This window comes from Microcaecilia unicolor, chromosome 6, assembly GCF_901765095.1.
Source record: "Microcaecilia unicolor chromosome 6, aMicUni1.1, whole genome shotgun sequence".
NCBI classification, from domain to species: domain Eukaryota; kingdom Metazoa; phylum Chordata; class Amphibia; order Gymnophiona; family Siphonopidae; genus Microcaecilia; species Microcaecilia unicolor.
In genome coordinates this window covers 184,127,721-184,142,582 of record NC_044036.1, presented here as the reverse complement: position 1 = coordinate 184,142,582, position 14,862 = coordinate 184,127,721, and the positions used below count along the sequence as shown (strand labels likewise).

General features: G+C 43.8%; 1 protein-coding gene across 1 annotated transcript in view; it reads right to left on the bottom strand.

The window, feature by feature from the left end:
- Nucleotides 1-14,862, bottom strand: part of LOC115472489 (cadherin-related family member 4-like) — a 252,344-nt gene that overhangs the window by 164,489 nt on the left and 72,993 nt on the right. The window contains 2 exon segments of the mRNA XM_030206781.1: nt 1,846-1,949; nt 13,172-13,267. Coding sequence (XP_030062641.1) covers nt 1,846-1,949; nt 13,172-13,267 — 200 coding nt within the window.

Below are 14,862 nucleotides of genomic sequence, written 5' to 3'. Positions count from 1 at the left end.
CTCAGGGAGTTTATTCCAAGCATAGGGTGAGGCGAGGCAGAAAGGGCGGAGTCTGGAGTTGGCAGTGGTGGAGAAGGGTACTGAGAGGAGGGATTTGTCCTGTGAGCGAAGGTTACGGGTAGGAGTGTAAGGGGAGATGAAGGTAGAGAGGTAGTGAGGGGCTGCAGATTGAGTGCATTTGTAGGTTAGTAGGAGAAGCTTGAACTGTATGCGGTACATACGAAAGAGTAACACTATTGCTTGTAATGCTACATTGGCTCCCAATTAAAGCCAGATTATTTTTTAAAACTAGCACTCTCATTTTCATGATATTGTATGGAATGTCTCCTGATTACATGGTAGACTTGACTGACCTATCACCAAGAAATGGAAGCCCAGGAAGCAGAGGTTACTTATTACTTCACTTACCAAACTGCAGAAACATAATTTACAAATCCATCTATACGGCTGGATTTCATCATCTGGGTTCTAAATGGTAGAATTCAATTCCCAAGGACACAAAAAGCATTACTAACTATCTTCAGTTCAGACAAGAATTAAAAACCTACCTTTTCAAGAAATATTATGGTTAATTATTATATGTGTTACTGATGTTCTATACTGCTTTGTAATTGTAAAACAATACTGTAATTTCACCTATTAATGTAAGCCACATTGAACCAAAACTTATTTTTGGATAATTGTGGGATATAAGAATGAATACATAAATAATCAAAAATTGGGAACTCTAATTATACATTGTAAGTGCGCTTATTGCAGGTTAAAATGCACTAACGTGGGGTGTTGCTCAGGTGTCCTGTGGTAATTTCGGGATTGGAATGTGCTACCCATGAGCTAAAAAATAAAATTTATATTTTAGCGTTGGGGGGCATATTTCAGGCACAGAGTGGATACAGCTATGCTAATCAGTTAGTGGATGGGCATTGTTGTATGCTAACTGATTCGCAGGAGTGGCCCAAGGCAAGATGCTGCCTGAGGCGGAGCTAAGATGCCACCCCCCCGGATCGAGATGCTGCCCCCTTCCTTCCTCCATCCCATTTGCAGCATTTACCTTGTTTCATCACATTCCAAAAGCAGACAGTGGCAGCGATTCCCATACGCTGCCCTGCCGCCAGCACCTAACTCTTCCCTTTACTGAGGCTGCCTCTGACAAAACAGGAAGTTACATCAGCAGTAAAGGGAAGAGGCAGGTGCCGGCAGCATATGGGACTCACTGCCACCGCTGACTTTTGGAACGTGACAAAACAACAAGGTAAATGCGAACGGGGTGGAGGAAGGAAGGGGGGATGCCGCTCCCCAAATAATGCCACCTGAGGTCCCCGCCTCAGGTGGCCTTATGGTCGGGCCACCCCTGCTGATTAGTGCAGCCCTTACCGCCTGTAAAAAAGGGGCCAGTAAAGGGAAATTAGCACGTGGTCATTATTGGAAAAATAGAAAATTTCGCCTTTTACTGTCCGCGCTAAAAATGGTCTCAGTGCACGGGAAAGAGCTGTATGGGACTACCGCAGTACTGCTTTGTAAAAGTTACCCTTAGGGCTCCTTTTACTAAACCTCGGTAGTGATTCCCATATGGCAAATGTGACAAAGCCCATAGGAATTGAATGGGTTGCATCACATTTGCCATGGTTTAGACTTAAGTGGGATATAAATTTTAGCAATAAATAATAATAGCGTATGGCTGAGCAGATGTTTGTCAATGACATTGTTAGCCAGTGAAGGCCTCGGAGCATTTTGCTTCTCCCTGCCCACCAGAACACCTTTCCAGAGCATTTTACAAATTCTTTCATTTTCCCTTTGGGACTGACAATACAAACCATCACCTCCATGGACCCAGGCTCCACTTACACGAATCTGACGGTATTGTGATAAATAGGAAGCACTTCTATGGTCAGAGTCCCATTACAGCTTTTTCCTGCAGCATTTGTCACAGTGATCCCAAGTGTGAATTTCTGCAAGCACAAACAGTTTTGAGTAAAGGTGAAAAATACTGTCTGTGAGGATTGAGACTGAATGACTGAAAAGATAAACTTGGACATAGGGATACTCGAGATATGCATTCATTCGAAATAACATTTCCCATGTTGTTCTTAACCCAAAAGGACAGAAAAAAATGGAAATTTCAGGTGTTTTTATGTGTCATCAATAATGAACATAACTTTACATTAGTACTTACTATTTTTCAAGAGTCCCACTGAGCAAAAGGGTGTACTAAAATCGTGTGTACTATTGCAAAGGCACATCAAAAACAAGGAAAATGAAAAATCTCATCAATGACACTAGAAACAAAACAAAATGAACATTTGTGCCTTGCACACCCCTAAGGAATACAGAACCTGTTACCTCTAGCACTGAAGGGCTCGAGGGATGGGCACAGAGATATAGAACCTGTGGAACTGGATGACTGAAGGGGACTGACCTTTCACCTTTTGTTCACCAATTACGTAAAAATCATTTCCTGGTCACAGTACAGGTCAAAACTGCCCAAGAATCTGTACAGCTGAACACTGGGCAATAACATTGTTCTTGTCAGCAGGAGTGTAACCACAAGTGCATTGGGTGGGGGGTGGGGGGGGGGGGGGAGGAGGCAAAGATGGGCTAGAGAGGCCAATTATTCTCTCCCTTCCCCCCATCCACTGGCACTGCCACTGCAACTGCAACATTGAGGCATACCTTTGCTGGCAGGGATGCCAAGCCCTTCCAGCCAAAGAGGTCTTCTCTAGGAGACCCACCTGTGCAGCTAGAGCAGTGCTCAAATCGGCAGTGCATGTCAATTGTCGATATCGGCACTCCTATACATGTTCACTGAGCAAGTGTGAGAGAGCCAGCAACAGAAGCTGAAGTGGGCCTACTGACTTAAGTGTTGCTCGGACAGCATAGGCGGGATTTGCGGAGGAGAGCTCTTCGACTGGCATCCTCACTAGCCATTAAAGCAGAGGGGGCCCCAGCTGAAGGAGAAGGTACCCAGGTCCCCCTCCCTCCCTCCTGGCTATGCCACTGCTTGTCAGTTTTGGGGCCTATTAACTAAAATGTATTAAAATATAATTAACATGCATCAGTAGTAATGCATTACCATTAACACCAAAAACATACCTGTAACATGAGAAAAAAAATTAATAAGTTGTGCAGCCTATAAGTTCTGTATAGCTTTAACACGTGTTAATAGCATATTTACACATATAAAAGCCATATAATTAGCAACTTCAGAAAGTTGGTATTTACACACAAAAAAGCCACAGCATGCCAAAGGAAACATGTTTTGGATGGATCAAAAAAGTATGTGCATATTTCTGATTTTACAACAGTGATACACGTCCACTTTATAGATACAGACATTGGCATTTACACCTGATCTGAAGCAGTATCAGCTGGTAAAGTGTACACGATTCCAGCTGCTGTAAAGCCATTTTGCCTTCTTAATAAATACTGCATTAATTTTCAGATTCCCTAGAGAGGTTGCAAGCCTTTTGCACCTCCGCACCTGCAGTCTTATTTTCAAAGGGAAATTCTGCAGAGATCTTCCCTATGAAAATCCAACCTGTGGGTCAGACCAATGGTCCTGTTTCCAACAGTGGCCAATCCAAGTCACAAGTACCCGGTAGAATCCCAAGTAGGAGCAAAATTCCAGGCTACCAATCCCAGGGACAGTACTGCTTTTCCCTAGGTCCACTTTATAACAGTTTGCGGACTTTTCTTCTAGCAATTTGTCCAAATTTTTTTATTTTTAGAGGTGCTTTTATTAGAAACTCATCAACGTTAGAAAGAAAAGGCAATATATATCAAAAATAAAAAGCAAAATGTATATTATGGGGCCCTTTTACTAAGCCGCATAAGTGTCTATGCATGCCCAATGCGTGCCAAAATGGAGTTACCACCTGGCTACTGTGTGGCTCTTGCGGTAATTTTATTTTTGGTGTGCGTCTGATACGCGCATCAGAATTTCAGACACACATATTGGGAACGCACCAAGTGGCATTCGACACATGTAGGTCATTACCATCCAGTTACCACGTGAGACTTTACCGCTAGGTCAATGGCTGGCGGTAAGGTCTCAGACCCAAAATGGAAGCGCAGCAATTTTCATTTTGCCGCACGTCCATTTTCTGGAATTTTTTTAAAAAAAAGGCATTCTTTACAGATGTGCTGAAAAATGGTTCTGCCTGCGCCCAAAACACGTGTTTATACTACCGCAGGACATTTTTCAGAGCATCTTTGTAAAAGGGCCCCTATCAGGCTCATTTTCAAAAGAGAAAGACGCTCATCATTTGACACAAATCGGAAGATGGGCGTCCTTCTCACTGGGTCGTCCAAATCAGTATAATCAAAAGCCAATTTAGGGCGTCCCCAACTGCTTTCCGTTGTGGGGACGGCCAAAGTTCAAGGGGACGTGTTAGAGGCGTAGCAAAGGTGGGACTTGGGCGTGCCTAACACTTGAACGTCTTTGACCCACAATCTAAAAAAGTTTAAGGGGGCATGTCGGAGGCATAGCGAAGGTGGGTCTTGGGCGTGCCTAACACTTGGACGTCTTTGACCCATAATCGAAAAAAATAAGGACGTCCATGACGAACACTTGGACATTTTCACCCGGACCTGTATTTCTTATGACTAAGGCACAAAAAGGTGCCCAAAATGACCAGATGACCACTGGAGAGAATCGGGGATGACCTCCCATTACTCCCCCAGTGGTCACTAACCCCCTCCCACCCTCAAAAAACATCTTTCAAAATATGTTGTGCCAGCCTCAGATGTCAAACTCAGGTCCATGACAACGCATGCAGGTCCCTGGAGCAGTTTTAGTGGGCACTGCAGTGCACTTCAGACAGGCGGACCCAGGCCCATACCCACCCTACCTGTTACACTTGTGGAGGGAACAGCAAGCTCTCCAAAACCCACCACAAACTCACTGTACCCATATATAGGTGCACCCTTCACCCGTAAGGGCTATGGTAGTGATGTACAGTTGTGGATAGTGGGTTTTGGGGGGCTCAGCACACAAGGTAAGGGAGCTATGCTCCTGGGAGCAATTTATGAAGTCCACTGCAGTGCCCCCTAGGGTGCCCGGTTGGTGTCCTGGCATGTCAGGGGGACCAGTGCAGTAAGAATGGTGGCTCCTCCCACGACCAAAGGGCTTGCATTTGGTCATTTCTGAGATGGGCGTCCTTGGTTTCCATTATCGCTGAATATCAGAAACAACCAAGTCTAGGGACGACCATCTCTAAGGACGACCTAAATGTCAAGATTTGGGTGTCCCCGACCGTATTATCGAAATGAAAGATGGACGTCCGTCTTGATTCGATAATACGGGTTTCCCCGCCCCTCCACCGGAACGTTTTGCAAGGACGTCCTCAGCAAAACTTGGGTGTCCCTTTCGATTATGCCCCTCCACGTAAAACAAATCACTTATCAAGCAAATGCCCAAACAGGAACCTCTAAGTTTTAGATATATATATATATATAAACCCCCCACTTGTTTCTCAACTCCCCCCCCCCCCCTATTCCCTCCCTCCTCCACTGGACTATGCAATAAAACAAATAAGCAATGAATGTTTATCCAAACCCTTTTAAAACTCAGGTACACTAACTGTTTTTATCGCATCCTCCAGCATGACTTCAAGAGCTTAACTATGCACTGAGTGAACAAAATATTTTCTCCAATTTATTTTAAACGTACTATTTAGTAACGTCACAGTATCTCCTCTAATCTTTGTCGGGTCGATATTAAAAGCGAGTCAACCGGCTAGATATGGCTCCTGGCCAGTTAAGTCGCTAGTTCGGGGCTTGCCTGTCATTTTTTATGCCACTTAACTGGTTAGTGCTGCTGAAAATGTCTGGTTAGCGCCTACATAAAAAATGGCTATTTTGGGGGCGATCTGTGGGTGGAGTCAGCACTTAGAGCTTCTTTTACAAAGCAGTAGCTTCCCATGTCAGTCTCAATAGCAGACTATGGACTTTCCCCCAGGAATTTGTCCAAACCTTTTTTAAACCCAGATACGTTAACGGATGTGGTAACAGCGGTTAGCGTATCTGGGTTTAAAAAAGGATTGGACAAATTCCTGGAGGATAAGGTCATAGTCTTCTATTGAAACAGACATAGGAAGCAACTGCTTGCCCTGGGATTTGTAGCATGGAATGTTGCCACGATTTGGGTTTCTGAAAAAATAAGGGAAAAAGAATTAACACTCCAAAACAAGAAATTAAAATGATGAAAGGGAGCATTCTATACGAGCAACAGTGGTAAAAAATCATATGAGATTACTTAGGTAGTATACAAAGAAAAATGATAAATTTACAGCTAAATTCAGCAATAAGTCATCATAAGGCAAATATATTGGCTATGTGATCTCCTAAAGCCTCAAGCTATTTCAGATCTGCACTGCTGTATACAGACTAATGAGCTGCCTCTTGAGCTGTAAAAACTTTTTTATATTTAATTCTTATGACTATCACGTTTACTAAGGTGCACTATAGGCATGTTAGTGGTTTTAACACGCGTAAATGGTGGATGTGCGTTAAACGCTAATGCGCCCATAGGAATGTATAGGCGCGTTGGTGTTTAACGTGCCTTAACTTTAAAGGTGCGTTAAAAATGCTAACGCGCCTTAGTAAACATACCCCTTAGTTTGCACCATCTTTAGGACATATTGAAAAAGAAAAGAATGATAAGTAGTAGTAGTAGTTATACTTAACTGACATCAATCTGTCATCAGCCTAGCGCACCGCTGACAGTGATTACTGCTCCTGATACCCAATATATAAGGAGCATGGCATTTCGGTTCCGTGGAACCTGCTTCTGGGGTAATAATAAACCAGGTCACTGAATAATATTCCAGCCCTGGTACTCTAGCAGCAACCGTCAAAAAGACTCTGAGGCTGAAAGTTGCCACTAGAGTACCGTGGCTGGAATATTACTCAACAACCATTACCCCAGAAGCAGGTTCCATGGATTCCTCATTGATGAATTTATTTTGTAAATTTATCTTTTTTCTTTGTATACTATTTGAGTAGTCTCATTTGATTTTTCACCACTGTTGCTCCTATAGAATACTCTCTTTCATCATTTTCATTTCATGATTTGGGTTTCTGCCAGGTATTTGTGACCTGGCTTGGTCACTGTTTGGAAAACAGGATACTGGACTAGATGGACCATTGGTCTGACCCAATATGGCTACTCTTATGTTCTTATGAAAATGAGAGGAAGACCATAGGAATTGAATGGGCTTCCTCTCATTTGCCACACCAAGAATCGATAGCACAACTTTGTAAGAGGCCCTTAGGCAGTTAAGAACCGATATTCAGCAGTCCCACCTTTATGTGGTGCCCCACAGCTAATTAAGGTGCTGAATATTGCATGTAGCTGCCTATGCATTAGCCGGCTCTGCAAATCCAGACTGCCAAAGCCCTGACATGGCCCGACATTTAATTTATGGGCATATGCCTGGAAATAGTCAGCCAAATGCTGAGTACTGCTGGCTGAATATCAACCCTTGTATTTTTTGAAAGCGAAAACAATTGATTTCTACGTACCCATTCCATTCACGCAGGATTTTGTAAACATATCATTAGGAAGCACTGGCCTAGTGGATAAAGAAGTGGATTGAACACCATGAAACACGGTGTTCTAATCCCACTGGGGTACTATTGAGCTCATTTTCAAAAGAGAAAGTTGTCCATCTTTCAACATAAATTGGAAGATGGATGTCCTTCTCCCAGGGACATCCAAATCGGTATAATCGAAACCCGATTTAGGACATCTCCAACTGCAGTCCATCGCAAGGACGGCCAAAGTTCAAGGGGGCATGTCGGAGGCGTAGTGAAGGTGGGACTTGGGCGTGCCTAACACTTGGACGTCTTTGACCCATAATCGAAAAAAATAAGGACGTCCATGACGAACACTTGGACATTTTCACCCGGACCTGTTTTTCTTATGACTAAGGCACAAAAAGGTGCCCAAAATGACCAGATAACCACTGGAGAGAATCGGGGATGACCTCCCATTACTCCCCCAGTGGTCACTAACCCCCTCCCACCCTCAAAAAACATCTTTCAAAATATGTTGTGCCAGCCTCAGATGTCAAACTCAGGTCCATGACAATGCATGCAGGTCCCTGGAGCAGTTTTAGTGGGCACTGCAGTGCACTTCAGACAGGTGGACCCAGGCCCATACCCACCCTACCTGTTACACTTGTGGAGGGAACAGCAAGCTCTCCAAAACCCACCACAAACTCACTGTACCCATATATAGGTGCCCCCTTCACCCGTAAGGGCTATGATAGTGGTGTACAGTTGTGGATAGTGGGTTTTGGGGGGCTCCGCACACAAGGTAAGGGAGCTATGCTCCTGGGAGCAATTTATGAAGTCCACTGCAGTGCCCCCTAGGGTGAACGGCTGCTGTCCTGGCATGTCAAGGGGACCAGTGCACTATAAATGCTGGCTTCTCCCACGACCAAATGGCTTGCATTTGGCCGTGTTTGACATGGATGTCTTTGGTTTTGAATATCGCCGAAAATCAGAAACATCCATGTCTAGGGACGATCAAATCTAGGGACGTCCAAATTTAAGGATTTGGATGTCTCTGAAGGTATTTTCGAAATGAAAGCTGGACGTCCATCTTGTTTCAAAAATATGAGTTTCCCCGTGCCTGGATTTCGCCATTTTGCAAGGACGTCCAAATCGCAACTTGGACATCCCTTTCGAAAATGCCCCTCTATGTAACCTTGGGAAATCACTTCACCCTCCATTACCTCATTTGCAAACTTAGGTCCTTCTTACCTAATGTGTTAGTGCAGTTTTTTCAAAAACAGATCAGGATCGAGACTGGAGTGGCCTTTGATGGCAGCTATATAGATTGTTCTGCCCCTATTGCATGGGGCAGCTTGTGCTGTCTGTGTGTAACAGATTATATGTTTGTATATTTATTAAGCAGTGTATATTGTAAAGGGGGGGGGGGTCCGCTTCCTTCTCTTGGGTGGAGCCAGCAAGCCTTCGGGGCTCCCTGGGTTCCAGGACAGAATGCTGCTGATACTGGGACTCAGGGCCAAAGTATTTTATTATCAAGGCAATTTCATACCAAAAATCATAATATATTCTTCAAAACAAAAGGTACAGCCCTCTTAATATAATCTTCAAAAGAAAAAGGTACAGTCCTCATAAGATAATTTTCAAAAGATAAAAAGGTACAGTCCAGGTCCCAAAATCCCTCAGCAAATGCTCAGCTCCTCAAGACTTCTATTAGGGCATTAGCTTTCCCTTCCCCCTCCTTCAGAAGGGTTTAGTAAGAGTTCAGCACGCTTCCAATATAGCACAACAGTTCAGAACAAATCTTCATGGACAAGCTTTGCACATCAAACCAATACCACAAATCACCTGCCTTTTCACAGCACAGAGGGAACCCTGTAAGGAGCAGGGTTGGCAGTTTCTCCCACCTCTCAGCACCACGTCCAGTGTGGCCTCCTCCACTGCCTTCAAGTGCTGGGCAAGGCAACCTTTGAATTCTCCCACCCCCTGGTAGGTGGCTCCTTTCCCTTAGGCAGCTCTAGTGGCAGGCTACTTCCTTCCTCCACATACTCCATGGAATCTCTCTCTCCATTCATCTTCCCTCTCGCCTGGTGACTGAGAGCCTGCAGGAAATCTGCTCTTCCCTTCTCACAGCTGGGGGGGAGGAATTATATACTGATGGCAAAGCCAGGGAAACTGAGCTTCATCCTTCTCTCTCCCTCTAGTGGGGAAGGAAGTAACAGGCTCATGCTGCCTCGAGCCATTGCTCCCCCTGCTGCAGCTGGGAATCCATTCCGTTTTTTTAGGACTACTACTACTACTTATCATTTCTAAAGCGCTACTAGATGTACGCAGCTCTCATTCTTGCAAGGACTTCTGGGACCCGTAGTTCTGAGCTCAACTGCTTCACTGGGGATTCTCTGGGGCTTGCCTTGTCAGAATATGAATCATATCCCTGCATTTCTATGATTCTCTGTGTTTTGTTTTCAATGCCTTTTGGAGCTTTGTAGTTACTTCTTGCCTCAGGAATGCTGGGAGGAACAGAATTCCTCCCTCCCTCTGACTGCTCTCTTGAGAAAAAAGAGAGATAGAAGCAGTGCCTAGGTTATAGATCCAACGTGCTGAGAGACCTGAATCTCTCCATGCTGAGGCAGTAAACTACTGCTTGTTTTTTCCTCTCAGGGTAGTAATTCATAATGAATTTTTACCTATGTGGCTATGTGGTTACCTGTGCTGACAGAATTGAAAAATGAACTTGGGGCTTTTTCTGGAGCCATATGGTAATCCTTGCGGAGCTATTGTTTAAAATCTGTCTTTAAAATCGAGCCTGGTACTGGAAAATTTAGTCAAGGGAAATTTTGCCTCACACCAATCTACTATATTTCTTTGATGGGGTGAATAAACATGTGGATAAAGATGAGCCAGTCGATATTATACAATCAAACCCATTTAATGTCACTTCAGTTAATTTCATACCCCACATAATATCACAGCATTTTTTAAATCCCCTGTCAGTACCCATTGTAACTAACAAGGTCTTACTACACCTATTGTCACTCAATGTAATGTCACATATCAGTTAACATCAATAATTTGATCCGCTTGGTGATTTAAAATCTACCGCTTAATGTCACAAAGTGAGGAGCCATTGCTACTAAACAGCCAATCACAGTGCTCTTCTTTAAAACATGACAGATTATAGTTCAGCTGCAGCTTCACGCAGACTACGATTAACAGTGATGCGTCGGTCTACCCATGCACGTTAAATGGCAGCTAAGCATAAGCATGGCGATTTGGACTTAAATTCAAAAATGGAGATTATAAAGATGATAGATAACAACTGTAAGCGCAAAGACATCACTGAAAAGTTTGGTATTGACATTTCCACTGTGTCAAAACTAGCTAACAAGCAGGACAAAAATAATAAAAGATTTTCATTTGTCACTAGCAGCAGCAAGCTGTAAGCACTTGCGGACTAGCCTGTACATGGACATTGAAGAGGCATTGTTAAAGTGGTTCAAGAGACCTGTGTTGCACAACTTCCTATGAGTGGGCTGATGCTTACAGAGATTTCTAAACGTCTGGCTAAAGAGATGGCGTTATCTGAATGGAAATGTTCCAATGGATTACTTGAACACTTTAAAAAGCGTCATAACATCGTGTTCAAGGTTGCTGCTGGCGAGTATGCTAGTGTTGAGCGGGAAGTAGTGAGCAGATGGCTTTCCTGTTTTGCCACAAATAACGGAGGGCTACAGACCTGATGATGTGTTCAGCATGGGTGAAACTGGCATCTTTTACAAACTGTTACCAGACCGAATGCTGTTCTTCAAAAAGGAGAAGTGACATGGTGGAAAAAGAGCTAAAGACCGCCTCACAGCAGCAATTTGCTGCAACATGTCTGGCACTGACAAGTGTCCACCATTTGTAATCAGTAAATCACAAAATCTGTGCTGTTTCAAAAACGTTAAAAGCCTTCTGGTGACCTACAAGGCTAACAAATGTGCATTTATGGCTGGAGAACTGTTTGAAGATCGAGTGATTTCATTTGACATAAAAAGGAAGCAAAGGAAGAGGAAGGTCCTGCTATTTGTGGACAATTGCCCAACAAAACTCCAACATCAGTACCTGACTGCAACAAAGCTAGTCTTTCTGCAACCAAACACAACCGGTGTGATTCAACCTTGTTACCGGGGTATTATCTATGCATTCAAGCAGCAATACAGAAAGCGAATTGTTTGTGCGGTACATTCTGCATGCAATGAAACAGAAGCGATCAGCTGACATTGATGTCAAAATTGCCACTGACTTCATGCATGCTGCAGTTAGCCGCGGACAATCATAAACTGTTTTCGTAAAGCACAGTTTGATTCACCACATGCACAAGAAAACGCTGGCTACACAATCAACAATGGCATATGGACTTTTCTATAGGAAATTATCCAAACCATTTTAAAACTCTGCTAAGCTAACTGCTTTTACCACATTCTCTGGCAACGAATTCCCTAAGAGAGATGCCTCATCCAGCAGCATGCAAGCACACCAGAATGCAAGTAAAGTGAAAAAGAGAACTTTTGAGCCCCTTTTGAAGTTAAGACAGAGGAAAAGAAACCATCTTTTTAATGGGAGATAAGCATATCTGAGACACTCATGGGAGGTGTGGTTTTGTGTTATATATAACACTAGTAGAAAAGGCCCATTTCATGCACAAATGAAACGGGCACTAGCAAGGTTTTCCTCCCCCCCCCCCCCAGTTTCATACCCCTCCATCACTCCCCCCCCCCAGTTCCAGACCCCCCTCCCTCCATCCATCCGAATTCCAGACCCCCCCTCCGAGTTCCAGACCCCTCCCTCCTGCTCTCCGAGTTCCAGAGCCCAACTCCCTGCCTTCCTCCCTCCAATTTCCAGACCCCCCTCGGAGTTCTTGACCCCTGGACCCCCCTGTCGCGACCCTCTCAAGCCCCCCTTCCTGCCGCCAAACCTCCCCAGCCGCCGTCGGGTACCTGTGCTCGCGGGGGACCCCAACCCCCGCCAGCTGAAGTCTCCTCTTCTCGGCCGCGCAGCGTGGAGGAATGACGTGATCAAGTTTGAATCAATTTGTGCTCGTGTGTCTGACATCTGACGCACGCACACATACAGATTCCAACTTGATCACATCCCCTGGGTTTTCAGCGTAATGCGTCCAGTGACGTCAGCTGGGGCTTCGGAGCCCACAGTTACGGACACAGGCAGCCAGGCTCAGAATGTTGGAGGTGAGTATTATTATATAGGATTACTAGCCCTAAGTTCTTGTAATGGAACATGCAAGATTTCCAGCCTCATTTAGAACTTGGACATTTTACTTTCTAGGCAGAGTATGACTTCTGCCCTTTCTCCTAATCATTTCTTCACAATGAAGGGTCTCCAGAACTGAAAATATGGGAAAGGTAAAGTAAGAGTTAAAATCTGAGCATTCTTGAATCCAGCCTCAGTCAGAGCTTAATCTGTAATATTTGAACAACCAAGAGGTTGATATTTGCACCTGTGAAGGTAAAGAGCCATCAGCTATTCTCTACTCCTCCTGATCCAAATTACCATCACAGTAAAAGCCAAAATGAACTAGCTTGGATGAATCTTTTCTGAGAGTCAAGGGAGTCTTCGAGCATCTGCTTAGAAACTAGAATAAGAAAGATAGATTACTTACAGTGTTGCCACTCTGGTAGTTGAAGCCTCCTGCTGGGACCCGCACCTGTCCATCGACTATGGAGAAGATCTCTGGAGAGGGTTGGATGATTTTGTACTGCATAAAGAAGCAAATTTAGAATCTTAGATATAACCTCTCTGATAGCCATTACATTTCAATGAATTTGGAAACCAGTTTGAGACACACTTATTCCAAAAGCAAAAAGTAGAATTCTGAATTATCAGTAGAGCCAGTGTTCTTCATTGTCTTTACTGGTCTATGGGTTTTCGCAAGCTGGGACAGAGAAGAGGGGGGAGGGGTAGCAGCATTGTAACGGAACAAAATGTCATGATGTGCGAACTGGGATCTTCGTGCAGAGGGTTAATTGTTGTGACAAAACTATTGCATCTTTTTGTTGTAAGTTTTTTTTTTGTCAATATAAAAAGATGCTTACAACAAGAAGAAAATTTAAGAAGATTCAGAACAAGTGAAACTGGAACAAATGGTGAGGAGTAGAGATACCCAAACTAAACTAGACCCCTGGCAGGAAGGAGAAGGAACACTTTACCTAAGGAGCAACCACTGAGACTCTGGAAGAGAATGAATTTCTCTGGTGGGAGGGGGGGGGAGGCAGGGAGGAATCTTCAAAGAGATGAAGAACAGTCAAAAAGAAATTAACTGTGCTGTACCTGCCTATAATTAGTGTGTAGATGAGACAATTCTAAAAAAGTTGCCACTAATTCTACAAAGGCATCTGGACACCCAACTTCCATTAGAGAATACAAGTGTCAGTTGGCATTTATGTGCCAACATTTAGGCATACTCATGCCATGTCAATAGCAGGCATAAATACTCATGCCTAATGCAGCACTTTAGCACATAACTTAGTTTATTCTGTCATTTTCCTGAGTAAATGTTGGACACGCCTAAGCTATGCCCATGAGCTTCCCACTGTAAACACCTCCTGGCATTAATGCACTATGCGAGATGCATGCTAAAATGATAGAATAACACATACCCCCTAATTCTAAGCACCAATAATTGGGGTTTTAACAAGCAATTATTGGCACTAGACTAAGTTTTACATGCAGGGGTGTGGTTTTGAGTTACATGCATGATTATAGAATACGTAGCCGGATTAGCGCTGTGCTACAGAAAAACATTTTTTTATGAAGCAACAGAAATGGTGCGCACTCCAGCCGGCGGTAGGTCCGATTTAGCGTGCAGTTGCTTTGTAAAAGAATGAATCTGTAAGAACATATGTAAATAGTGGCCTTTTTGTCATTTACATGTGTATGTGGTCATATATGCATCTTAATGAGCTCTTTTTCCATTGGCGTAATTTTATAAGGACCAAATGTAGAAGTGATGAAGTGTTCTTTGTCGATGGATATGCACATGGGCAGAGCTTGGATAGAAATGCACAATTACATGCGTAGATTGCACTGGCTTCCTATCAAAGAACGCATCTCTTTCAAAATCTGCACCTTAGTCCATAAGATTATCTATGGAGTAGTCCCAGATTACATGATTGACCTAGTCAATCTCCCAATCAGAAATAGTACTACTTCATCACGGTCTTACCTAAATCTCCATTACCCAAATTGCAAAGAACTAAAATACAAGACAACCCATGCGTCCAATTTCTCTTACATAGGCACACGCCTGTGGAACGCATTGCCACAAGTGGTGAAAACAACTTATGATTACCT